The 27,692-nt window shown below is 40.5% G+C and overlaps 2 protein-coding genes across 4 annotated transcripts in view; one reads left to right on the top strand and one right to left on the bottom strand.

The window, feature by feature from the left end:
* Nucleotides 1-4,846: 4,846 nt before the first annotated feature.
* samsn1b (SAM domain, SH3 domain and nuclear localisation signals 1b) lies at nucleotides 4,847-16,448 on the top strand. The gene is made up of 15 exons (XM_030746923.1): nucleotides 4,847-4,970; nucleotides 6,855-6,989; nucleotides 7,663-7,706; nucleotides 7,813-7,853; nucleotides 7,983-8,063; nucleotides 8,284-8,369; nucleotides 10,248-10,371; nucleotides 10,467-10,852; nucleotides 13,091-13,168; nucleotides 13,291-13,416; nucleotides 14,159-14,291; nucleotides 14,543-14,694; nucleotides 15,461-15,661; nucleotides 15,772-15,922; nucleotides 16,210-16,448. The coding sequence occupies exons 1-15, from the start codon at nucleotides 4,947-4,949 to the stop codon at nucleotides 16,356-16,358; spliced, it is 1,911 nt and encodes a 636-aa protein (XP_030602783.1). The 5' UTR covers nucleotides 4,847-4,946; the 3' UTR covers nucleotides 16,359-16,448.
* Nucleotides 16,449-16,695: 247 nt separating this feature from the next.
* Nucleotides 16,696-27,692, bottom strand: part of gdpd5a (glycerophosphodiester phosphodiesterase domain containing 5a) — a 28,106-nt gene continuing 17,109 nt past the window's right edge. The window contains exons 7-17 of one of the 3 annotated variants that reach the window (XM_030745986.1): nucleotides 27,274-27,367; nucleotides 26,773-26,918; nucleotides 25,290-25,372; nucleotides 24,652-24,802; nucleotides 24,047-24,277; nucleotides 23,579-23,724; nucleotides 20,744-20,891; nucleotides 20,251-20,333; nucleotides 19,106-19,120; nucleotides 18,756-18,868; nucleotides 16,696-17,887 (exon numbers count right to left, since the gene is read on the bottom strand). In XM_030745986.1, the coding sequence (XP_030601846.1) occupies nucleotides 17,796-17,887; nucleotides 18,756-18,868; nucleotides 19,106-19,120; nucleotides 20,251-20,333; nucleotides 20,744-20,891; nucleotides 23,579-23,724; nucleotides 24,047-24,277; nucleotides 24,652-24,802; nucleotides 25,290-25,372; nucleotides 26,773-26,918; nucleotides 27,274-27,367 (1,302 nt within the window). In that variant the 3' untranslated portion in view covers nucleotides 16,696-17,795. The remainder of the gene's footprint in view (nucleotides 17,888-18,755; nucleotides 18,869-19,105; nucleotides 19,121-20,250; nucleotides 20,334-20,743; nucleotides 20,892-23,578; nucleotides 23,725-24,046; nucleotides 24,278-24,651; nucleotides 24,803-25,289; nucleotides 25,373-26,772; nucleotides 26,919-27,273; nucleotides 27,368-27,692) is intronic. The other 2 variants (XM_030745987.1, XM_030745988.1) reach the window with 2 other exon arrangements.

Here is a 27,692-nt window from a genome sequence, read left to right as displayed (position 1 = left end):
GGGACAGGGCTTTAAATCTAGACATCAGTAGTAATTGTAACAATGTTACTGTTAGAAGCTAATTCCCTGGGATAACCACCTGCAGAGAATAAGATCAGCCTCAAGATCTAAACTGATGTTTATTTTCAAAATAGATGAAAAGGAGTGACAGGAATAATTGGCTTGTGTCACTTGCGAAGTAGCACAGCTCCTTCGCAAGTGACACAGCTTTGAAAATAGGTTCATGTCAGTGGAGCTTCCCTGTCTAATACAGTATGATAAACGACTTTAATTATGTATTTTTCTTTGATGTTTCCAGTTTATTATTTTTTAATTATTAGTTGTCAGTGTGCGGGCTGGCTGGGGTAGTTTGTCTATTTTTTGTTCTTTCAGGTGGACCAGGTGGGCAGACTGTGCTCCACGGTCCCTGAGCTGTGGCTCGTCTGCTCGTCTCTTGGATGTGTCTGTAGTTCTCTGCCAGATTGTCCCTGCCTTCATGGTGGTTAATTGGCTTACCTTGTTACTCCTTGTGTTTTGTTTTTGCCTGTTAGTAATACCGGCCTCTCGTTCTTTCCCCAGTCCTGCATTCAAGATTTCTGCCTCCTGTCTGTACATCACCAACTACTCACCCGGAGAACTCATCTGCCTCGCTCTGTGGAACTCTCAGATCATGGTCGAATCCCCTGTGTGCCTCCAGTGTCATGGTCTGCTGTCCTCTTGGAGTGACTTGCCATTCCTCTCTCTCTCTCTCTCTCTCTCTCTCTCTCTCTCTCGCTTTCCCCTTATTTGTGTGCAAGTGTGTGTGAGTGCAGATGTGTGTGTGTGTGTCTTTGTTTTCTAAAGGCTGAGAATGCTGGAGGTCTTCACCCTGCTGATCGCATACCTGAGCTGCATTCCAATTCACTCACCTTAAGGCTGTTAAACTGATTCCTGTCTGGCTACAGAAGACTGGAGCTGTCATGGCCCGTGCGGGTGTGAGAGTTTTTTCCTGGGTTTGTGAGGGTTGGACCAGTTCCCCTCTCCTTTGGGGTGGAGCTTTGCTTCCGTGCAGCAGCCTGGCATACCTGTATGCCATCAGCTTCATCAAGGACTAGTATTTGAGGGCCAGTGGAAACCTTCACTCATCGCTAACTATCTACACTCATCGACTATCTTCCAGTGGTAACTTGGCCACTTCTGTTGCTTTAGTATACCTTCTTCATGTTTTGGAGCTTGTTTTGTTGCACCAATTAGGGTAAAAGTAAGTTTAGCAGACACATTAAGTTAACGTTTTTCTCTGTGAGCACTTACCTTTGTCTTCAGTGTCCAAAGACCTGCACTGGAGGAGAAGCTGTGGGGGAGAGTTATGGGATAAGATGGAAAATGGAAAAACTTACCTGACTTCAGCACACTGCCTTTTCAAAGAGACTTTGAATAAACTATGTTGCGGCCTCCGACGCGCATCGCTCGGATCCGCTATGGCGGGGGTAGTTCAATCTTCGGACGCGTGAATTAAGTTTTGCATCGTATTTATTTACACTTGACAAATGCCTTACAATCGTAGCCAAGATCACGGTCAAAAAAGCTGTGTCCTACCACCCCACCAGCTGATTGAAATCTCCCCACACCTGCACCTCAAATCAGCTCGCAAAAGGCGGAGCCGTGACAGTCTCTTCTCTTGCCACCATGACATAACAAAATAAACAGGTTCTAACAATACATATGACAACAAATATTTATCAAAGCATAATACAGAAATGGCTCCAACAAACAATTTTTGTTAAAATTCAACCATTGTGTCCACATTCCTGCACACCATGACATCTAGATTTTCAGTTGCAGTGTTCTTCACTATTTAAATGGTCCCCCAGGGCCTTCTCAAATGATTCTGTTAAAATTTCTCACTCGGTTGATCTGTTAAGAGGCCACGCCTTGACCTGGGCTCGGGCATATTTTGTCTCAAACCCGATCGAATCTGCATCTGTTGAATTCACTAGTCGGCTGTTTGCTCTCCACCAGGGAAACAGGTCAGAGGTGGAATTTTCTATAGAGTTCCGAGTGTTGGCTACGGAGTCAGGCTGGGAAGTGAAAGAATGAGTTAGCCGCTGGGAGGAGGCTAAAATTTTAGAAGATTTGATAAATTAGAATTGACAATTGCCTCTGTGAACAGGGCCAGAAGAGAGAGTACAAACACCAGCAGCCCCACTGGTATTTGTAGTCTCTCTCCTGGGCCACTTTGAATACCTAGTTATGCCTTTTCACCCTGCAAATGCCCCAGCTGTTTTCCAAGCTCTTTGTCTCCTGGGGGATTTTCTGAACTTGTTTGTTTTTGTCTATTTGAATGACATTCTGATTTTTTCCAAGGACCTGGAGGAGCGTCACAATCATATCCAGCAGGTACTCCAGCATCTCTTAGAGAACAAACTGTTAAAGCAGAAAGTGAGAATTTCACAATCAGTGTTTTTCTTGGGCTACGTCCTAGAGGGCAGGTGGAGACCTATTCAGAGAAAGTCTGAGCCATCCACTGGCCCACACCTGCCTTAAGGAAACAACTGCAGCACGTTCTCAGCTTTGCAAACTTTTGCAAACCACTTTATTCAAAACTATAGCGAAGTAGTGTTACCATTTATCAACCTCACCTCTACTTGCAGGCCTTTCTCTTGGACTCCTGAAGTCAATAAAGCCTTTCAGAAACTGAAGGAGAGATTCAGCTCTGCACCTGTATTGATTCATCTCGATCCCCACAAACAGTTCATTGTGGAAGTGGATGCCTCTGATTCTGGGGTGAGGGCAGTGCTATTCAAGAGTTTGGACCCACATGGTATGCTGCATCCCTGTGCTTTCTTTTCTAAACGGTTGACTCCAGCAGAAATAAACTATGATGCTGGAAATCGGGAGTTCTTAGCCGTTAAGCTAGCCCTGGAGGAATGACGTTATTAGCTGGAGGGGACCGAACAGAGTATGGACAGACCTCAAGAACTTGGTTTATTTACAGACTATTAAATGTCTTAACTCTTGACAGGCTAGGTAGCAGCTGGTTTTTGGTTGGTTTAACTTCTCCATATCCCACTGTCCAGAGTCACACAACATCAAGCCTGATTTTCTCTCTCTCTCTCACTCCTGTGGCTGATACACAGTCATGTGAAAAGGAAAGTTTTCACAGTTCTGTGAAAAATTATTATATCCCATGATTAAATAGCTTGTAAAAGCTACCTTTAACAACAATAACTTGAAGTAATCACTTACTGATTGACCTTGACAGTTTCTCGTGTTTGTGGAAGAATTTAGGTCCACTCTTCTTTACAATGTTGCTTCAGGTCACTGAGGTGTGCAGGCATTCATTTATTCACAGCTCTCTTAAGATCCTGCCACAGCACTTAAATTAGGTTGAGGTCTGGACTTTGTATGGGCCATTGCAACACCTTGGTTTGTTTCTTTTTTTGGCCATTGTGTTGTGGATTTGCTGATGTGCTTTGGATCATTGTGCTGTTGCAAGAAGCAACTTGGACCAACATTTAGCTGTTGAAGAGATGGCTTCACATTTGGCTTCAGAATATTTTGGTATACAGATGAACGGAGACTTCAAGGTGCCCAGATCCTGTGGCTACAAACAAGCCCAAATCATCACACTTAGCCATTCATATGAATGGGTGTGTCCAAACTTTTGACTGGTACTGTATATGATTGTAAATGTGCATCAGTGTTATATCTGCAAGGTCAAGGCAGTAATTGCACTCTATATTGGAGGACTCCTCTGTATTCAAGCATGCTGCCAGAATGTAGTCTCTCCAGCAGTCTGTGTTTCTGTATTCAAGGCATTTAATCTTCAAAAATTTTTGATTGTTGGCAGCTTGCCCTGCTCCACTCTTGCCCTGGTAGGTTATACTTCTATCTGCTTTAGCGCCAGAATCTCTCTGCAGCATTTCCTTGCTCAGTCTATCTCTGCACCCACTTCTCCCAGTTCTCAATCACCAGTCCAACCACCACTCCTGGTTTCTCCTTGTTTGCTGGTAATCCCTCCTTCCTTTCAGTAGAAATGAATATTAAATCAGTTTGGCCTTTCTCCTCTCTCAACTGTCTTTTCCTGAGTTCTCCTGTTTGTACTCCAGTTCTGCTCAGCAGAAGCTGCTGTTGACTGCTGTGTGTGGGTCTAATCAAAGTCTGATTACAGTCTGATTATGTCTTTCTATTTAATTACTTTTGAATGTATTAAAAAAAGTGGAAAACAAAATAAAAACAAACAGTTTTCGAAAAAAAAACCCGTTTAACTTGTGAGTCCTTCAACTCCTTGTCACTGAGATTAGCTGTCATAGCTCAGTTAAATAAATTAACCTTGTGTGTAATTTATGAAGACGGCAGGACCTTTGATTTATCACATACATATAGTATCCTTTATAAATAATTTACTGTACTTAACTTACAGTGAGCAGTATTAGGTCTTTCTGTGTTTTATGACAGTCAGCTTTCATTCATAGTGTCATTGTGGGAAAGAAGAACACTACACTGTCAGTTTCTGGCATATGAGTGCAGCACAGAAACATGAAACACATTTAACAACATGTGATAAAACCTGATATTTTGCATGAATTACATCCTAAACTAATAAGTAATTCAGATTTTTTTTCAACTCACTGGAAGTTAAGCCTCACTTAGTGATTACATAATCCCCATGAAGTCATTATTATAATCACAGACACACTCGAAACAAAGGCAGCCTGTGTTGTTTATTGTCTTATTGTCCTGATGCTTTCTGAGGCCAGTTTTGGACAGCAATGGCTCACTGCATCTATTGGATTATGTGAGGGATTTGAATCTAGGAATAGCCCATTGGCTGGAGACAGCATGGGGGCTGTGTGAGCCTTCGCATCACGAGGGTGTGTTAGGGTGCGTGTGTGAGTTTGAGTCGGAGTGTGAAAGTGTGCTTATGCGTGCCGGAGGCTAAGCTCATCTTTACTTGGTTCCATTGTCTTTGACACAGACCATCAGCCATGAACCTGTTCTGCTTCACGCTGGTAAGATTCATCTTTTGAACTGCTGTAAACTTGAGGTCAGTCTGTGAGGAGACACTTAAAGAAGCTGTCAAGCAGAGGAAACTCATGGTGCTCTTATGGGAGACACTTTATGTTATCATTGTTGACAAGTATCTGAAATGGGCTCTTTGGGGGATGAGACAAAGCAGTAAACAACTTTTCCTCCAAGATTCATTAAGGTTTCTTTGATGCAGATGTTTTCTTCTTTACTGTCCTTCTATTTGCTGCATTTCATTGGATAAATGAACCATTACCTGTGTGTGTGTGTGTGTGTGTGTGTGTGTGTGTGTGTGTGTGTGTGTGTGTGTGTGTGTGTGTGTGTGTGTGTGTGTGTAGATGCTAATACACACACACACACACACACACACACACACATACATATATATATATATATATATGTAAGAAACTATGATAGTTTGTCAGTGGTTGTGTAACTGATCCTCAAGAGCTGAAGAATTACATGGTATAGCTGATCTTACACAGCAAGGTAGCAATAACCTGTACTGAGACCGTAGTGAGTTGGGGGCTTGGCATGGGGGTGGCATGGGGGTGGGGTTACTTGCAACATCTTCAGAAAGACAAGGTTCAAGCTTTCAAGCTGAGATCTGATTGTTGGTTTTCACTGGAATTTGTTACTTTGAAAATATACAAAATACATTTAAAAAAGTGAATGGAAGCAGAAGTGAATGGATGGATGGATGTATAATAGGTTTATAATATAAACATAATATAGGCTAGTGATAGCTTTCCTTGTATGAGTACATTCATTTAAGACTAGAGAGACTGACCAGGTAAAGGAATGTTAAAATGTAAGTAATTAAGTTAAATAAGCATTGAAAAAGTCAGTGTGTAAAATATATAAAATTATTTTAATTCTTTTTAAATAATTCATTAGGTTTTCAGGTCTTAAATATACATAAAGTGTAACATATTCAGACAATCATAATTCCTTATTCTATCCTATTTAGATTTTGATTTATCGAATTACTTGTTTCCACTATTTTGTATTTTCTATTATTCGAGCTGCTTTAGTGTATTGTTTTCTTTTTTAACCTTCTGTGATACTGTATTTATTTTATTGAGCTAAATTATTTCTTTCTAATTATTCTTTTTAATTACATTTGTACTTAAACGTCATATCACCCAGATTGAATCAAGTTATAAAAACCTTCTAATACATATAACAAAAGGCTTGCCCTGTAAGTAAGCTTTTTGAAATAACATCCTTATAACATTTTAGAAATGAAGTGCCCAAACACAGAAGTGAAATCTTGTATTTTGCCACATGGTTTCAGCAGAAAGTCAAATCACATGAACAAAGGTGTGCTGCTTGACCAGCTTCAACTTTTTAAAAAAAAGTTTTTTCCACTATAAGAGTTTTTTTTCCAGCATAAAAGTTTTACCAGCATTTATTTTTTTCTAAGTGCAAACACTTTAAATACATCAGTGTCACCGTGGCAGCCTGCTGACCTGCACTTTGGACTGAGAAAATGAAGCAAAGTTGTACAGATACACTGGAATGATATGATGTACATACAAAATTATACTCAAAATGACCAACCATTAAATTATTATTATTGTTATTATTATGGGTGGTACGGTAATGCAAAAAGGTGCTGGATTCAAATCCTGCTTGCAGCCTTTCTGTGTTCATGTTCTCCCCGTGTCTGCGTGGGTTCTCTCCAGCTACCTGGGCTTCCTCCCACAGTCCAAAGACATGCATGGGTTTGGGTTAATTGGTGCAAGTGTATTGAATTTGATAGTGGAAGAAAATGGATGGATTTAGTCTTAAAGTTCTTAAGTGGGTCAGTTACTGTGATACTTAAGTATTGCTGCTGTCTACATGTCTACTGCCTTTCTCTTTAGGAGGGCTCCACAGAAAGCATGTATGAACCAGCAAACAATCAAAAACTCAAGGAAGTGCTGCCCAAGTACCATTTCAGTCCTGTTCTTCTGAGGCGCAATGCTGGCTGGGGTGGCTCAGATCCATCAATCACTTCTGTAAGTCTGCTGTCTTTAAGCTTTTTCAGACCTATTCAAACAATTATGAAAACCCAACAATCAGACAACCCCCTATGAGCAAGCATTTGGTGACAGTGGGAAGGAAAAACTTACTTTTAATAGGAAGAAACCTCCCGCAGAATCAGGCTCAGGGAGGGGCAGTCACCTGCTGCAACCGGTTGGAGCTGATAGGAGAGATTGGACAAAAAAACACACTGTGGGAGAGAGACAGAGATTAATAATAAATAGTGATTAAATGCAGAGTGAGGTATAAACTCTCAGGGCATCATGGAGAACCCCCTAGCAGTGTAACTAAGGGAGGGTTTGGGATCACCTGATCCAGCCCAGCCCTTCATGGTACATTGTGTTTGGACACTGGTGTCACATCACTAGATGACCATAAAAACTTTGTCATTGTGATGATAACTGTAAGAAAGCTGGAAACTTAACGAGGTGTGATTGGTGTTGATCAGGTGTGTTCACTATTAAACTAAACCTGTTCCTACTTCTATTATGTCTTGCTAGATCCTGTAAAGCTAGGGCACAGATGCAAAGTTGTGTGTATGTACTAAGGAAACATTTAATGCAGACATCTACCTAAATGTCAGTATTTTCTGTCTAATAGCCAAAAACCTGCTTACTAAATGTTGTTGTTTCCCTTTCTTTTCACAAGATCCAACCTCAGGGTAAAATAAAGTTAAAAAGAGACAGCAAAAGGTATGGATTTTTTTAATATATCATTTTATTATCATATTGAGCTCATCTCTTAATTTTTGATTTTGTTTAACCTTTTCAGATAATAAATATGTATTTGTCATTTTAGGTCAGGTATGCCAACACCACTCTTGGAAAAAGAAATATTAGGTTGGTAAAAAAGGATCAGAGTCTCAGATGTTCATATTTCTACTCAGTTAAGCTTACACTCCAAGTTAAACCTTTCTGTACATTTACAATGTGACAGCTACTCACTTTGTTCCACCCCGTGTGTTGCAGAAAAAGACATTCATCATACCTGCTGGATGTCATGTGGTGACAAGAAGGACTTATTTCATCAAACAAAAGCCCAGAAAGAAGGTAAAAAAAAAACAAAAAACCCAACATCAGCAAAACCAAAGTGCTTAGTAGGAAGCTACATTTCAGTGAGGTTAGCTTTAACAAGCAGTTAATGTAAAATTACCAGAGAACTTACCAATGACAGCATGAGCTGGGATAAAGTAACAAAGAAAGAAAGTGGTCAAACTGCAGTCATTAAGGTGAAATAAATGATTACCTGATATGTGGATTGATCCTGCAGAGATGTGTGAAGCTACCTGCCTCAGCAGCAAGCTGACAACAGAAGACAGCGTGAGGAACAGGACACGGTTAGATCTGCCAGCTCAGGTAAAAACACATCACTTTACAGAACATGTATGGTGAGTATGAGACAAAGGTCATGCTAAACAGAACTCTATAGTCTCTATATAAAGATCACATTTTGAAATGGAGCCAGTGCACACTGGGCAAGGCAAGGCTGTAATCACTTCAGCACCACAACTGATAGTTATTTGCAAAGCCGTGCAGATGGAAGAGTTAAAGGTTTCGTAATCCTGCACTCACATGGACGTGAGTGCCAGACAGGCACGCAGATACATGGCATACCTGGATGTTTGTACACGTCCCAACGCATGTGAGCAAAATAACTGCGGATGTTTATCTTTGCTCACCATCCAGACTCTGCTTATGTAACTGGGGAAAAGGGGGATTAGATAATAAAACTTTAAATTATTTGCTATGCCTCAATAAAGATATTAGAATATAATATAATACTAATACTTAGGTTTACTAGGTTTGTGTGGTTTGGATAGAAGAAAGGCAGGGTAGAAGCTAAAGATAGAAAAGAACTTTCAGAGGTCAGATGTATGTCAACCAAATCAGATCCAGTGTCCACTGTAATCTGCTGTATAATCTTTAATCTCCTTTATAAGTTCCCTTTATATCTGCTCTATGTTCGTTAGGGCACCTGGATTTGATACTGTTTCCTGCATTTCATGCCAACTGCTGATAAGGCAGTGGAGCAAGGAACATCACTAACTGGACAGCAGTCTCACTAAATCTGGTCTCATTCATCTGCACAAAAGGGAATACACAATGGGGCAGCATGAAAAGAAAGCCGTTTGCCATGGTTGTACAAACAATAGAGCATCTTTTTTGCAGCCTTCTTTTTACATGACTTAACTGGAATGTTGGAGAAAATGCTCAGATCTTTGCCAGCCTTTGGAGTTTGGTTCCTTCACTACAAACACCTAAACCTGGGACTGTGAGATGATTAGGAGCAAAGTCTAACACACACTGTGAAACATATATATATGAACTTATATATATATACAATAAAATTTGAATCCTAATCTTAACAGTAAATTCACAGTGTTTCTAAGATTTGTAGGGCCGAGTACAATAACCTCAGTTTTATCTGAATTTAGAAGCAGGAAATTATCCATTATGTCATCCAGGTCTTTATGTCTTTAAGACATTCCTACAGTTTAACTAATTGGTGTCATCTGGCTTCACTGAAAAGCAAAATGAGCTCAAGTCCTGTTGTTGTTTGAGATCTAGTCTTGATCTGAATGCCAGGTGTTCCCGAAAAGTTGGACTTAAAAGTTGTTTTAAGTCAGATCTCCCTTTCGTTTTGAAGAAACGGTAGTAGTTTTCTAGACAGTCGGTTTCTAGACATTTTCCACGAAGGCAGACACACAACTAGAATTACAAGGTAAACACACTACCAGCAACACTGGCATGTCTTATAATTAAGCTGGGGAAGAGTTGAGTAAGTCCTGAAGCTGTCAGGAAAGCAAGGCAGGTGGGACTTACCAGATCTGAAATGATCCAGGCAAAACAAAATAAGTGACACTGAGAGCCACTCTTATTATAGGTGTAATAATATAGTTGACTAAACTGTATGAAGTGGAAAAAGTACCTCAAACCTGTACTGTACTGAAACAAATTACAATGTGGGCCACTGATTTTTCTTAATAGGTTTCAAATTTGTGACAGTTATTATGCAACTTGATAATGAAATTTACCATAAATACATTTCTCAGCAGCATGAAGTAAATCAAATTTAAGCATAGCAATAATTACTGCACTTTACTAGAGGACGATGGAAACGGGAGACTAAAAAGTCTATTACTCTAATACTTTACATTCCTCTCTGTGTTCTGGAGACATGGTTGAATATTTGTACACTGCATTGAATGCATGCATTTGTTCTTTTTAATCCAGGGCACTAAAACTACAGCTGATACATCAGAATCAATAAAAACCACAAGAAGACTAAGGAAGTTACAAAATTTAGTGCAAACAAAGAGTGGAGCTGGAAAGGGAAAGAGCACATCTAAGAGTAATGGTGAGTTACTGAAGATGTTGTGAGTGTTTTATTAAACTGTGTTGAATCAGTTTATAATACAAGGAGCATCTGGTCATCTTCAACTCATTTATCAGATTCAGATGTTGGGAACAACAACAATCCAGTGCTAACCTGCATGGGCCGCAGGAGGAGGACAGAGAGGAGGCTCTCTAAGACTGCTTCACTGCCACAGCAGCTGATGCAGCAACAGGCCAGGGACCTCCATAAAGATCCAGAGGAGGATGGCACGTGGAGCCCGAGGGTTGGAAATTATCTGTGGAGTCCTTTCGACTATCCACAGATCCACACGTCCTTCTATCAAAAATGCCACGAACCTCGGCATGAACTGTGTGGGCTGCGTCACACCACAGAATGGGACCGTTTTGAGACCCTCATGCAGGAAATGGACAGAAAACAATCGAGTCTGTCTCCTCCTCAAATGATCCACTCCATCACAGATCTGCATCTCTACCAAAACACAGTAAGTCATTATTACCATCCAACAGTGAAACTCTGTCAACACCTTCGAACCAGCTGAAAAAAACAATACGGCTGGAAATCAGCCGCTGAGAATATTTCATTAAAAGTTTGATATTGGCCAGGTTATTATGGCTTGTAGCCAAAGGCCATGCTCTAAATTACATCCTTCCTTGTCCTCTGTCTGACTCTAAATCAGACCATAATTTACAAAATTAAAATCAACTTGTACTTGAAAAGGTTTGAAACTAGACCATCAGGAAAGTCGAGGGTCATTTTCCCACAGAACTCTATGCAAAAGGACTAAAAAAAGCTCACATTTAACTCAATAACACCTAAGTAAATTGGACAAAACATTTTAAGCAATAAATCATAAAAAAGAAAAAAAAATGCCAGCTGTAGCAAATATGATACAAATTAAACTCATACATGCAAATTAATATTTCATTTTTTTTTTATTTTTAAATTGACAGAAGATTCAATACACACTCCATTATCAAAAAAATTTAGAATTTCCTGGCATTTATTTCATGGTTCTGGCTCTAAGGGATAAAGGAATATCACCACTTGGGAAATCTACTCCTTGGTTCCTGGCAGCTTGTTGGATGAGAAGATTGGTGGGTGCTTGTAGCTAATTTGGATCTATTTGTAAAGTTATATGCATTTTAGAAATCAAAAACATAATGTAAATGTAAGGTAAATTTAACATAATGTAAATGTAAATTAAGGTAAATTTTGTTACAGGCCAGGCCAGTTGTTTCCCCTTTTTATTAAGTAACTGGTAGCTGGTTGTATGGAAGTTGTGTCTCCATGAGCCATTCTTCCCATCTATCCGTACAGCTCTCTGTTTAATTTTTGTAGAAAGGAACAAACCAATCTGAGATATCTGCTTCCTTCTCACGCTGACTGCTTCCAGCTCTCCAAAGTATCATTAAGCTGTGCTTTGCAGGGCTCGCTGTTCTAAATGTGCCCCGGAGCTCTTTTGGGAACATTTAGACTAACTGAACTGTAATTGAAATTTCCAGCTAACACTTGTGTTTCTTGATTGTTTTAATAAAATCCTGAAACAAAGTTTTTAAGGACTGCTTTAATTTCTAGCCTCTGTTACCATTTCTAATGCTTCAAATACTGCTCTTTAAAACATCATAATCATAATGGATAAAAACAATGGAGAGCCACACTGCTGAAACTGCCTGGGTCCCAATGGAATGCTCACACATGAAGTTTGTAACAGAAAAAAGCTGCAGTAGAGGTTGCATCATGGAAAGAGCAGATTTAGCATTTGATTCCCACTAAGGACTAAATCTGAAATCTCTCTACCATTTTGGTTTTGAATATAATTTTTTGTAAATCTGCCTGTTGTGACTTCCCAAGGATGGACTAATAATGCCATCACAGTGCATGCTGTAGGTGTACCAGAAATGTCTGTGGCTTGGAAGGTGTAAACAATGATTTTATGTTCGCTCAGAGTAAATATTCCCCATTCATTCAAGAGCTGAGAGTATGATGCAATCGAGAAACCAGTAATCACTGTTTTTTTGAAGTGCCTTGCAGCACTGCAGACTATGACAGCAACCACAGATCTTGTTCAGTGGCTTCAACCGACGCTTAAAATATCAAGTGGTTCTTTAGAATTGAGTCAGAGTGGCTCTTGAGACTAGAGCAATATAATTTCACCAGCATGCTTAAATTATTGACTGAAATCTGACACAACATCATATCTCAGAGCACACAGTTCATAATGCAGCGATGGTGAAGGAGAAGACTGGTAGGGAGAGTCAGGTATTTGACCTTCTCTGCTGTTACATTTCGTCTGTCTCAGACACTACAAATACTCTTGTTTCCTGTATTAAGGACGGTGCTACTGAGACGTGCTTATCCAAGCACACAGTGTGTGACAGTGAGGGCTCAGTTCACGTCCGTGTTGGGAAATTAGCCAACAGACGCAGGAACAGGTTTTCTAAGAACAGCTAAACAGATGCTAATGGGCAAGCTGGATAAGAGCGCATTCTTTGCTTCATGCTTCATCAGCTTCTGTGGCACTTCAGGAAAATGTATGCAGCTGATCAAAAATAAGCATGTATACTGACAAAAAAAACAGCATTTCTGTGAGCTGTATAGCTTCCAGGGTTTAACCTGATTCAGAACAAGGGTTTTCTGTTGTGGGTGTTTAGGAGAACACACACATATGCCCTCCTGTCAGCAGAAAACACACATTTTAATCTCTCTTTTTTCCAAACAGTTGACCAGATTTGAGCGATTTGAAGCCTTAAGACAGCACCCGCCTTTAATGAAACCACAGGATAATGAAAGTTGTCCGGTAAGAGAGCCCAGCCTCCTCGTCCCGCCAGCTCATCCATCTACGAATTCCAGCTCTCTTATATGTTTATTTTCAGAAGCTGTGGTGGATCCTTCTATTTACAGTGTGCTCTGTTGTTAAAGCAAACGTGGGAGCAGAATGGTGAGCTGACCAAATCGAGACCACAGAGGACAGAGATGGAGAGTCTATCACAGAGCGACAGGAGGCACGTCGAGGCCTCCCCAGAGGAAACGCGAACAATCGTCTCTGTATGTAACACACCTGCAAACGTTGTTAAGTTCATGGCAACTTGAATTTCCCCAGTCGCCCCAGACCTGCTCTGCAACGCTGCTATTAGTCAATCTTCCCCATTCAATAAAAAGGTTTCACAAACTAGTGCAGAAATTGTAACTAAAAGTAGGAGAGGGACTGCAGATTGCATGTGACCTCGAGTTTGACTTTGTACTGACTTTTGACAAGTGGAAATGTAGTGGAACATCTAAATTTATGTTTAAACTAGTCAGAAACCATCCTTGATATGACATTACATAATAAAACATAACATCGTTTTGGTACTGCTCCTAATTTTTTTTAAAAAAGTCTGCAATTAAAATGATTCAGTTAGTTTAGTGATGATGTGTAGTATACAGTTTAGCCTAACAAATTCAAATTTTAGAGTGAGAGGAGCATGAAGTTAAAAGCTGAGCACAGGTAGTTGGGGATTAAACTCACCTCCCAGACCTCTGCTATAAAAAGCAAAGCAGTGTTTGCAGGATTAGTATTCTGATTGCCAGAGGAGCTGGCGTGTCTGGGATACTGAGCTCACTTCAGTCACATGAGGAATCAAACACAGCAGCTTAAGGCCCTGACTCAGCTTCCTCGTCAGTTAGCTTTCTCTTTTGTTTATCCTAAAATTCCTGTAGCGTAAGACAGACAGAGAAGATGGCATGGAACCAAAAGCGTACACTTTATAGGAGAGTAACAACATGATTTAATGTTTTTACTGTGCAGAACAGACATGTGCAGAAAGGTGAAGCAGAGAAGAGGGAGGCTGACCGCGGGAGGCCAATTACTAAAGCACGTAGTAGGTCCACTAACTCTCTGGAAAGCCTCTACAGCCTCAACAGCGGACAAAGCTCCTCAAGTAAGTACCTCTGGGCACAGACCCAAGTGCATTCTTCACAACACAACCCAATGAATTATGCAATCCTTGTGTTCTCACGTATCCTCTTACCCCTCTTCAGATGCACTAATTTGTTCAGCTACAATAACTGCTGACATATCAAAAACAGAATCCCCATCTCACACTTGTGCTGCCTCGTTACTGAAATGTTGATGAACATTTTAATTATGTTGCAGTTTGCTGAAGTCTCTTGTCTGTGTGCCGTTTCCCAGGTGGAGTTACCAGTGGGTCAGACTGTTCCAGTAACAGAAACAGTCTGAGGCTAGAGGATGATCTGTTGTGCACAAGACAGTTTTGTGGCAGAGCAAGAGTCCATACAGAGTATGTGCCAAGTCCATATGACACCGAGTCCCTCAAACTCACGGTAAACATGCCTGGAAAGAAAATGGAAATACAGCAAATTAAACATATAACTATGTTATGTTTGATAATTGTGTATTTAGGCTGTGGGTGGTATTAGAACGATAATTTTTGGATAATATCTGTAGGATTTTTAGTCATGCTGGCTGTGGGACAGTTTAACTGCCTTGGTCCTCACTGAAATAACTCGGCAACAGTGGAACTGGATGGAACTGTCATGAAACCTGCTGCAGAATGGTAGTTTTTAGTTATGGTTGTAATAACTTTAATAATATCTTCAGTCCAGCTCTTGTTGGGTATGAATGTACCCTGAAAAGTGATTCCATCAGCCTTGGCTTTGTTTTTAATGTTAATCATGGATGTATTAACAGAACTGAATTTGGCACGCTAGCAAACTCTCCAGGCCATATTCAACCTCTCAGTTAAAGACAGCCGGGCTATCCCTATGACTGTGGCTGGGAAGTTGGTTAAGCACTTAAGAAAATGGATGCAATATAAAGTCAATGGGCAGAGCAGGAATTCCCAGATGAAGGCAATGAGGGAAAAATGTCCAGTGAGCTACAAAAAGAAAACCTCTTTTGTGCGCATATATGGTCTTAACTATTCCCAAATCAGCATGCTACCATATTACAACAAAATAAACTTAATTATTATAAAGCTATACTACATTAAGAATATTTACCTTGTGTTTTGCTTGCACACCTCCTCTGTGTTTGAGATGAATGCTTTTTGTACAGTGTACAAAGAAATGTAATTAAACTTTTACACAGGTGGGAGATGTAATCGACATCATAGCCAAGCCCCCCATGGGAATATGGACAGGCATGCTGAATGGCAGAGTAGGAAATTTCAAGTTCATCTATGTGGATGTACTGAGGAAAGAGACTTCTGGGACACACCTGGAAACACACCTCCACCGAGTGAGACACAAATCGACTGTGCAGGAAGTGTTGAAGCGTCTCAGTTTAGAGGTATTTGCTCTTATCTGTGTTTTGAACTGATTTCACGCAGCAATACAATCATCTTCCCAACAGGAAGCTGTTCCCTCATCTTCTGAACAGTATCTTTTTGGCTTTATCAGGAGTATTCCACATGTTTGCAGCTGGGTGGTTACCAAACAGTAGATGATTTGATGAGGCTGAGGGAGAATCATCTGATGGAGCTTAATGTGACTGATCCAGAGCACAGGCAACGTCTGCTCGCCGCTGTCAACTCCCTGCAGCAACTGCGCTGTGAGTAATGGAAACCCAGGCAGGGTCATGCAAGGACAGCTGTGCTATAATAGAACCACAAAGAAATATGCAGAGATGTTTGAATCCAGAAAGAAAAGGGGTCAAGAGACGTGAATCCATTCTTAGATGAGGCCGGAAAAGTACCCAGGGCAAAGCTAAAGAGATTAAAGATAACATGTCTTCAAGGAATATCTCTAAGAATAAAGTACAATCGTATCCTTTATCTTAGCTTATCAACTCAATTCTGCAGCAGTACATTCAACCAAACCATCGTCTCTACTTTGCAGCTGGCTGTCAGCTGGAGAATGAGGCCGATCGAGAGGCCGGGAGCTCCAGTGAGAACAGGGACTCTGGCTGCCCCATGCCATCTGACAGCCCCGACAGCATCACAGAGGAAGCACACCTTCATTTTCTCTCTGACGCGACAGCTTCATAAGAAATATCTATTCACTAAAATGCTTGTATTATTTTGTTCCTGTTGCCGCTGTTTCTCCTGTAACTGTGAAACATGGAAAGATGTACAATAAAAGGCCCACGCTGACTCCTCCATGTGTACGTTTGATTCTAAAGTAAAACATTTATAAACCAGATAGTTGCTAGTGACCAAATATCTGGAGTTAAACCTGGTAAATGCATGGATCGTACATAAAAAGTGGATGTAGCAACCCCCACCTCCTCCTCTTCTGTAACATAATAGAAAAGTCAAACACACGACTGGAACTTTTTGTGTGGTTCGTGCACCGTCTGCTAACATGAAGAATCCACAGGAGAGATTTTCATGAAGAAATTCTCATTTTTATTGAACAGTCAACATGTCTGCAGCTAAATGTGTAGTTGTAACTTGAACTTTTTTCTCTATAATAAAACTAAGATAAAAATATTTAAACATTCTAACAAAAAGGCAGCCATGTGAAAGTTGCAATAGTTGATACGACTATGAAAAAAAACAATCATGGCATGACAGAAAGAGGCAAATTAGAACAGCGAGAAAACAGGTTTCTGTGTGCGCCTCACTTTGTCTGTCACACTTAAAAGAAGACAAAACAATCATCAGTGCAAGAATAAAATACACAACGACAAACAAGTGACAGTCCTCTCAGAGGGGGATAAAGTAGAAACATGTCCAGTAAGTCATATCTACACCATACAGATCACTCTCCAGCCTGTTTCCTGTCTTATGAAAGCAGAGTGGGGTATGTGCCTCAGAACAATCCAGCTGTACGGCTGCATCAGTTCAAAGTGGAAACTAATCAGAGATTCTTTTGTTGTGTCAAAGGAGAATTACAAAGTAATAACGCTGAAAGCACTGATATCAAAGTGCTTTTTTTAGGAAAAATAACTGGCTTAAAATTGTAATTTGCCTTGAGGGAAGAGGCTGGATGAAGCTCGTTGCAGGGTTTGGTGCCATAATGTTTTGAGAGTTTTGCCCATTAGTGATCACACCACAGACACATACCAGTCGATGATGAACTGATGCTCTTTTTTAAGGTTTGTAAACAGATTTAAAATCATTTAAGACAACAAACATCTTCTTAGAGCAAAAATATTAATGGCTAACTAGTTCAGAAGAACTTGGCTGAAACTGATAATAGTACACAGAATTACTGAGAAAAATACGTAATATTAAATAAAATACTCTCAAGTCCGTCGTGAGTAAATCCAGTGGACAATCATGTTGGAAGATTAAGAAATGAGAGCAAGAGGCTATAATTAAAAACTTTTAATAGTCAGTACTTTAAACACGATATGCATTCGTCATCAACAGGTCAGCACCCTGGGGTGATCTTTGTTTCTTCTGATGAAAGAATATTTTTCAATCAGCGTCAAATCTCTGAAGTCAAACTAATGTTCATGATTTTGAAGCTGCGGCTGTTCAGCGACTCAGGCTTCCATGAGAATGTCTGACGTGTCCATTCTCGGGATACAGAGAGAGCTCCTCTGTACTGCTGAGCCCATTGTTAAGCTCTGAAAATATCAAAAAGACACATTTTTAAAAAAGACACAGAATTTTTAAGATGCATTATATCAACACCTGTCGTCTACATACCTCAGAGTTAGCTTCACCTATCTGAGACCACAGGGTAAACAGGCATGGGCAAAGCATTTTAGCTAGGTGTGTACTTAATGCCTACTAGAACTGACCAACAACTGTGTAAGACATGTTAATCTTTAATCTTTTATTGTAAAATCCAACCCACACTGAGAAGGGACAATTCATGGCTCTTCACAGATTGCTGTAGGACATGTTTTTTTGTAGGTCCACCCAGAAAAGAGCATTATTCTGGTTCCCTGACGAAACACAAATGGTATTTTTCCAAAGGCTTTTAAAAGAAGCTGTGGCAGAAAACAAAGTTCATGCTTGTTTTTGTTTCATTAAGAAAACCTTCACATATCAGCATACTTTTTATGATTGTAGAAGAACAGATGCAAATGCTGAAATTAAAACCCTGACATTAGGCTATAAACAGGGTGATACTGAATGTTCCTGACAACTTCTGTAGTCTCATTTAGCCACTTGGTTAGAAATCAACATGTCTGGGGAATATTTGCTTAAGTTTTTTATATCATAGGAGGAAATATGAAAATGGTTAAAGCATCCCAACAATTTCATTTATCTGCCTCAGTCTCAATTGTCTTGGGCTCTTTTGAATACTCTTCATACACATATCCTTTTCTAGAAAAAAAAAAAAAAGAGTCATAGCTCCTTTTTTTCCTGTTGTGCTCAGCTTGGTAATGAAGGTGTGTTTCCCAAATGGCTATGGGCTGTAATAAAATCCATGTGTGAGCTGATTTGTTAAGTTCTGGTGATGTGTGTCTGCTATCAAAGCTTCACCTGAGAATATGAGCTTCTCCTTCATGATGTTGACGTCACGGCTAGACCTTCGCACCACAGCGCTCAGCATAATTTGTTCTGGGTTATAGTTTTGCATCCCGCTCATCTTCCACCTGTTAGAGCACACACAAACAAACTCTTACAATCACACAGAGGCAGTGGCTGAAGCTGTGTCATTACACCATTTAATTCAGTAGTAGTTTTATTTCAAAGGTGTACATTGTTAAAGAAGGGGTAAACAAGTGTGGTGAAAGATGGGAGGGGACCAGCCCTGGGGTGTTGGGCGCAAAAAGCACAAGGAGGACAGACGAGGAGGCAGAAACAAAGGCCAAGGCAGACGCAGCAGTTACCTGATCATATGATAGCTGACAGATGCCAGAGGGCAGCGGAGAAAGGTTGCATGCAGATCAGGTAGAGCACAGGACAAAGTAAGAATGTCAGAGGAGAAAGAGAGGACAGGAAGACAGAGAGAGGTTGTAGCACAGAGAAGAAACATGGAAACACCCAGAGGACAAGGAGGGAAAAAAGAAAGAGTAGAATGAACAGTCAGTGTCGAAGGAGCAGACTGGACAAAGCCATGGTTCAGCTCAGCCCCTGATGTTAACATGTTAATGCACTGAGCTCTTGGCCACATATGAGACAAATCTTTAGACTCAACAGATCATTCAGGTATGGATGCAGGATAATATGGTTAGCCCTGTTCACCAAAGGAAATGATATTAATAACTATGCCCCACCACACAAAATAGGCCTAATGATTACACATGATTATGCAGTTTACCTAAATGAATGCTTTCTCAGTGGCCTGTAGTAGTTGGTAGTCACTCCTATATACTTAATTAATTTCAAATTCTGCACTGCCAAAAATAATGTATTAATCTCCATTGTTTTGGGGGTGTGGCACATGGAGAACAGAAACACAAAAAAAAGCTGTTTAATTTTGGTGAACTGACCACGCGTCTTTTTAGTCATTTTAGCTAGTGGCCTTGAAATAAAATAAAATAAAATAAAATAAAAGAGCCCCTTACACACTCTTTGCGTGTGTAAGGGGCATATTAGAGCTATTCAATGTATTTATAGAAAAATCAGAGCTGAGGGATGAAAGACTTTCTAGTTTTTTACTGTAAATTTAAACTTTTTTGATTAAATTTGTCTTAAATGTGCACCCCTTTATTATTGTGAATTTTTTTTGTTTTTTTTAATAGAAGCTCCCTCCTAGCTCATTCTTTCAATCATTCATTAGTAGAACTAATATAGTAGCAGAAGTATTTTTCCTATCCTGATAATCATCTATTGTAATCTCCAAGATTTCTGTGCTTTTGTAAAGAATTACGCTCAGAAATAAAGTATCTCATGTATCATGTAGCATACATGTGTCACACGACTGCGACACAACTGAGTGACTCACATTTAGAGTACAATTATTATTGCTCTGTATCCCCATGCATTACATGCATGTGTTGTGTGTGGGATTCACAGTCCCAGCTGCACTTACTTCTGGAAAAAGAAAACCCCTATGACTACGGCGAGGGAGACTAGATCTGAAGTCATCCAGATGAAGTTATAAGCGCTCTGGCTCTGCAAGACAAGACAAAAAGAGGAGTAGTTTCCAGTCAATGCCATTGGAGGTCACCGTAAACACTGATGTCTTCTACAGCTGACACAAAGCAGTGACTAAGGCAAAAAGCTTCTGGACTGCTGCTGTTTTCTTCAAATCTGTGCCCTTGTCTTAGACTTTCTCAGACTTTTCTCCCGGGGTCCTGTTGTTCTATAATTCCACGCTGCACCTAAAGCCTGCCGCTGAGCTCCCTCATATTTCTCTGCACCCTAGCCCTTGAGTCTTGCTGGGCCATCGTCAGTCTCTGTCCTCTCTCCTGCTGTCCTCTCATCTCAATGTGTGACCTTGGCTGCTTGTGCATCGTGTGTGTGTGTGTGTGTGTGTGTGCGTGTTGTGCCTATTGAAAGAAGGAGAATAGAGAGCTGTTTACCATGAGCCAGATGGGATAAGGCACCTTTCGGAGGACATGGGGGGCATCGGAAGACACAGAAGGCACCCCACTACACCACAGAATGGAGTAGAGCCAGGGCTCGTTCACTGGGTAGACAGTCACACTCACATTATTGGCCAGGTACTCCCTGGGGGATAGAAAAATACAAGTCAGCACTGAAAAGAGAGGTCCACTTCCTCTCACCTCTTTACTCTCTTATCAACATTCACCTCTTATCATTCTGCAGCCACCGGAAAATAGTGAGTGCACTGTGAAGCTGGCTGTGTTTCATGTAGAATCAGACAATATAGAGTCAGCAAAGGTCCCTGAAGAAGGTAAAGCATGTGTTCAAGGACCATAACAGTGTAATTTAGCAAATACCTTGGTCTATATGTATGCAATTATATGAAAATTATCTGCTGCTTATTAATTTTTACTCATTATTATTTTTTGTCTGTCTTGAAGTGGGCTGGGCTTACAATGGGTGATGTCACATGGAGGCAGAAGTGACATTTGATCCCACAGACAAAGATAGTTACTAATGACTGCTAAATTACAGGCTAATAAAATGCTAGTTTTACTCAGCAAAACTAAAGTATGAATTGAGACAGGGTTGTATCAGAGTAGGCCTTATTATTTGAGATAACTCCTTTAAAATGTTCTAAATGGCACCTAGTAGAGGCCTAGTAGACTGCAAACAACTACAGCTGTCAATCAACAGGGCTTGGCTCTACCACTTCTTAATTCTGTAAAGTGGGACATTTGACATGAGAGTCTATGAAGACTGACTCACATTTGAAGCCAGCTTTAAGTGTCATTTTTTAGGCCTGTGTTGGTAAATATCACTTCAAGCAGCTAACCTCGAACTGAAAGACTGAGCAAGCTGCAGAGATCTGGTGAGCTCCCTTCTTTTTTCCCAATCCAGTCAGAAGATTTGACCAGTGTTAGAAACTGTTTCAGGGATTATTTCTCTTTGTAAACACACCGTGTTAAGCTACAAACCAGCCAAGAAAAAAAAAAAAAAAAAAAAGCTTGTTGTTTTTTACTGATCTTAGCATAACCCTCCTGTTATGTTGCAGGTCAAACTGACCCAGAGTTAAATAATTGAAAAAATATCTTATACTTGAGGAAAGCCTTTTTATTTCCCCTCAAATGGAGCCACATATGTAAGGAAAATTATTTATGGGCTGAGCAGCAGAGTTGAGTATGTGGGCTACACCCATGAAAAACTTGCCACATCTTTTTTATCTGTTTCTTTGAAACTGTGAGACATATTTCACCCCAGTCTCTTTCTCTCTCTCCCTCTCCCTATGCTATTCACCTCAATTTCTAAAGTGTAAAGAATGCAGGTGTTGTTTTGACCCTTTCTGTTCCTGTGGGTAATAAACTCCACCCACATTAAGTGGACCCTCAGAAGTGAAGGTGCAAAACATATAAATATTCTTGGCAAGGGAGTCTTAACAACACCACACTCTGCCGTTACATATGATGTACTCGTTATATGATGTCAGAGCTTTACAAAACGAGCAGCAGAAGTAAACAGTTGACAGCTCTGGAGGATGGGTCTGAGGATGAAGACTATCTTGAGGTCAGTTCCGAATCTGATTATGAACCAAATAAGGAAACTGTTATTCATATTTGTCCAAGCAAGTCATTCACATGGTGGTCTTCATCTCCAAATATACGTCAGGCAAAACTATCTGCAGAAACATAATGAAGACAGTGCCAGAGTCCTCAAGCATGGCACTGACTTGTGTGAGAGAGATCAAGTCAGCTTTTGAGCTGGTCATGCTCAGCTCAATAAAGAAAATCACTCTCGAAATCTAGAAGGAAGGCGTGTTTTAGGGGACAAGTGGAAGGAGCTGGATAAAATGCATTTACAGCATATTTGGGGGTCATCATCCTGGCTTGGGTCTATAAAAAGGATGAATCAACAGCCAGTCTGTGGGATGCAGAGACAGGCGGGGCTGTAGTTTGTGCCACGGTGTCTCCAGAGTAATCTGATTTCATAATCGTGAGACAAGAACTGTCAGGCGGGAGAGAGACAAGCTGGCAGCTATGAGGACAGTGTGGGACAAGTGAGTACAGCAAGTTCTACTACACTATAACCCAGGCACTAATGTCACAGTGGATAAAAGGGTAGTGGCATTCAGAGGTCGCTGCCCATTTAGGCAATATATGTCTTCCAAACCAGCTAAATTTTGTATGAAAATCTGTGCACCAGCTGTGCACCGAACATACCGGTTTACACAGGAGAGCCGGCTGGGGGGGGGGGGGGGGGGGGGGGGGGGGGGGGGGCAGAGAAGAATCAGGTACGAGTGTTGTGCTAGTTATTTTGTTCATTTCTGGTTTGCTTTCAATACAAATCCTCATGATTCAAATGTCTTGATTTTAAGGGTCAATCTGACCTTGAACTGAAGAGATGTCATCTGTTAATTTATCAAAATCATGCCATAAAAAGAAAAAAAACAATCAAAATGTTAAAATTTTTTATAAATCAATGTACAGAAAAAAAAGTTTGAAAATGCATTATTAATTATCCTCAGTGAGCCGTGATCTGCGAGAAGTAAAGAACATCACTGGATTAAATATTGATTGAAATGGTTAGTAATGAAGTGAATAATGAGATATTAATGAGGATATAATGTTTATTGGGATTTTTGGTTTCTGACACTTTTGGATAATTAAGCCTGCCCCGGCTCAAACTGACGTCACTGCTGTTCCCGAGGAACAAACGTAACAGGAGGGTCAAAATAACACAAAAAGCTTCCTTTTCTATTCTTTTGGGGTTTTCGGATCCTTTTCCCATTTGCTCAGTAGATGCTTTGCTCTTACTGTATCTCTTTGTGGCTAGCCTTGCTGTAGTGGAGGGTTAGACTTGTAATTCCCCTCAGCTTTATCTCCTCCACTGACAGCTTCTCACTTGTGGTCTGGTGAAGCCCTCGCACCTTCCCCCTGTCTGTGTCGGGGGTCCACGTCACCTGGCACAAACACATTTCACATAGAAAGACCCTGATCAGAGAAAATGGAGCTTTATGATGAGAAGGTGCTTAGTGTAGGATCAAAAACATGATGTTGACAAAAAAAACTGTGATACACTGATATACAATAATTGAAGACAACAAAGGAAGTGCTTGTCTTACAGCAATTCATATAACTAGTTCCTCACTGCAGTCTTTATTCTTCTTCTCCTACCTGGTGTCACCAAGGCCGTGCTTCACTTTACTTTGGTTTTATTTAAAGTGGTAACTCTACTGCAAGCACAGCTAAAGGTTATGGAAGAATTACTGTGGAGGGACCTACAGTCCTCACCCTCTTCAGGGAAATCCCAGCTTTCTGCACAGCCCACAGCGTGTCCATGAACCAGCTTCGGTATCGCGGGTGATCTGGTGGAGGCTTGTGGATGTTGAGCAGTGCAGAGCTGTTGGCCCTGGCAGCCAGACGAAGCATCTCCACCAGACTGCAAACCGTCTGGTTGCCTATCCTGCTCCGATCCCTCGCTGTCAGGGATGCTACTGTCCAGTAGGGGTCACTCTGTAAGCAGAGGAAAGAAACAAGAGAGAGGAAGATGCTGAGATGTCACATATCTAGCGCATTTTGTTGTTTGTCTTTTTATCTATATGCAGCTTATTTGAGCACTTTGAGATAGGCAGTAAATAACAGTTTTTTTTTTTCATAATGTGAACTACAAATTAGATTTTTAAAAACTTTTATACTAGAAGATAAAAGCATCTGCATACTTTGCAAACACAAAATCTTAATACATTTTAATTGCAGTCTATTAAGTTCTAAAGGCAATTTGACCATTTCATACAGCCATATAAGGAGAATGATGTGCTGTGTGAGGGGAAGTCATGATTTACAGCTGAGGGACTTGAGGTGGCTTTTAGTGAAGCGGATTATAGTACCTCCAAAAACCAGTGGCCTGCATTTAGAGCGCGTATCTCTGTCCAGTTAAATAAGGAGGCATCTTCATACTGTCTGGCTGGAAAGATCTTACTGACATCTGTGGTCCGCCTCAAAGTGCGATCTCGCATGAGGAAGGGAATCCCGTCCACACTAAAAGAAGCAAAACAGTCAGCACTTTAAATGTTTCAGTTTACAGGAAACCTAAACATGATATAGAAGAGTTTAAATCAAAAAGCAGCAGTGAAACGTGCCAATAATCACTAAACCAGGGGTAGGGAACTCCAGCACACCTGAATCACATATAGAAGTCATTAGCAGGACTCTGGAGAACTTGACTGCAGACTGAGGAGGTAATTCAGTCATTTGAGTCAGGTGTGCTGGATCAGGGACACATCTACTGTAAAACCTGCAGGACACCGGCTCTCGAGGCCTGGAGTTCCCTACCCCTGCACTAAACACTGAAGGTCAACAGATTCATAACATCTGAATCCCATAGTTCTCACACAGTTGCTCGTTAAATGTAATTATTTCTACCAAGCAACCTGTATGTACAACTTGTATGGACCTTCAGAGCAAGCCGAATGCACTAAATAGAAACAACTCATGACTGAAAGTTTATGAATGTGTGATTTATAACCTAATAGTGACATCAGCCTCCAAGGAGCTGACTCCATGCTGCAGGGCTCTGTTAAAGGACACCACGGTGTTCTCTGGAGCCAGCTAGGGCAAAGAGGAAACAGACAGAAAGACTGCTGTCAGAGGAAATGACAGAATTATAAGAACATTATGCATGAGCTGTGCAAAGAGGTTCTGAGATCATTACCATACAAATCAAATAATAATATATTTCTGTGAGATGTACACACGTGGTGTAGTTGAGCTAAACTTAAATAACAGGATAAGCGGAAGTGGATGGATGGTTGCTGTTTAAATGCTGTGTGTAAATGGTATTCAGTCAACATTGCCCAAGGGCACAGTGCACTACCTGCATTTTCTTTGGCACAACACATCACAACTTTTGTTCCATACATCACATTACTGTTGGAAAGAGATGCAGGCTGAGGAAATATAACAGTTCTAGTGTGCAACCATTTAATCTCCATAATTATGTTAATGCATAGTGTTTTTAGTGTTGCATCAGCTTTATTTTTAGTTCCCTGTTCATGTTACTGTATACACGACAGATTTCACAGCTAAGCATCCTGCTACATACACAAACAATGTACCACTAAGTAACAGAAGGAGCTCTAAAGAAGGCTATGAGCATAAATCATGCAGCGACTCAAGCTGATATCATAATAATTCATGAAATTAATACAAGAATCTTCTAAATGATCGTGTCATAAAAACAGTTGATTGCTTTGCAAACTGATATTACAGGTATCAGTGCCTAAATGTAAGTATACCTGAAATGTAATGCAGACAGTGACAAGTTATTTAAATTAAAGCACAAATAAAATAAGATCATTGGACCAAAGTAATAACAAAATTAATTCTAGTGAGTGCCTCCCCCAGCTCCCTGTGTTTTGCCCCTGCCCACAGACCTGTCTGATATTAATGGGACTCACCAATAAGATTATTATTGTTAATAATGAATGTGATTTGGCTTTGACATAACCTTAACAGAAGCTGAAGATATGCTTTTTGTTTACAGTTCTTTTTAGGAGTCTTTGATCTGAGTTCATTATATGCAGCTTCACAGGGTTATGAACAGCAGCAGGATCAATGTGAGCATCCACTTAGAGAAAGAGATGCATTTTATGTTAGTCTGTATTGATTTTTGTAAAACCACATTACAGTTATGGTACACCGCACAGACATGAAAGCAAGGCATGTCTTCGTCTGTGAAATTTACTGTGTGTGTGTGTGCGTGCCTTGAGAATGCAAGGAAACACAGCTCTGAGATGACAGTATGCTGCTGACAACAGTAGCTTGTGTTCTATATGCTGCACACATTCAGTGTGCAGAAAAATCCGATCCTGTCCTGTTCAGCGCTTTCATGGAAACCAGAACACCTGGCAGGTCCTGGCAGGTGCCATGCCCTTACCCCAGAGAGGCACATCATCCACTTGAACAATTAAGTGGATCAGGCAGCAAAGTCTGGCAAAGCACCAACTTACCATAGGAGCTCCCCGCCGGCCAATGATGTTTGGTCGTGGTTTGAGGCTATGACGGTCCATGATGCAGGGGCAGGTGAATGTGAGTGGTGCCAAACAGAGAGCAAGGAGGATTACAATGTAGATAAACAACACCATCACCTGGATATCTAAGAGAGTGCAAAGAGGGTTTCAAGAGTCACTATTCATCTTTAACTCATTCCATCTACTCCTAATAACAAACATTAGTCAGCTTTGTGTGCTTTGATGGGTAGGAGTACCAGCAGGTTCTTGAATAAGGAAAAACTATCCACTAAAGCAGGGTATATCAGATGATTACAGGAAAGCAATAACAAGTCAGTTTACACATGGGTATATATGTAGGTAAACATGTATATTTGGTTCCTCTGGTTACTGAAATAATACTGGATGCAAATTTATATTTCAAATAGGAGCAAGAAGTCAAAAGCAATCTCCAAAGGTGAAGACAGGTGATTTTTACTTGAAATACAAGTCATCACTCACTGGATCTCTCTCTGCGGACAACATATCCAGCTACCAACCAGCTGATAGCTGTCACTGTTGCCAGGGCACCAAGATGCAGGAAAGGTGCTGTGGACTGATAAAGAAAGATAAATGTGAAATGCTGGCCTTAATTGGTGGTTAGTAATTACATACAGCAGCATCAGAGCAAAGCTCTGCAACTTTGTTATGATGATGTTAAAAATAGACACACAGGGCTTGTAAAACCGGTACGCTCGAGTGCTCGAGAGATTTTTATTTAGATGTTTTAGAAAATGCAGACCTCACCATCCCAATAAAAATTCCTCATTCAAAGGAGAAATGGACATAATGTTGAACCAGTTCAGCTCGATTTTTTTATTACAATTTGCATTTTTTTATGGAACATAAACAGTAATTTTAGCCAAACAGGACTGCAAAAA

This window comes from Archocentrus centrarchus, chromosome 14 (genome assembly GCF_007364275.1).
Source record: "Archocentrus centrarchus isolate MPI-CPG fArcCen1 chromosome 14, fArcCen1, whole genome shotgun sequence".
NCBI classification, from domain to species: domain Eukaryota; kingdom Metazoa; phylum Chordata; class Actinopteri; order Cichliformes; family Cichlidae; genus Archocentrus; species Archocentrus centrarchus.
This window is presented reverse-complemented; position numbering and strand designations above follow the sequence as displayed.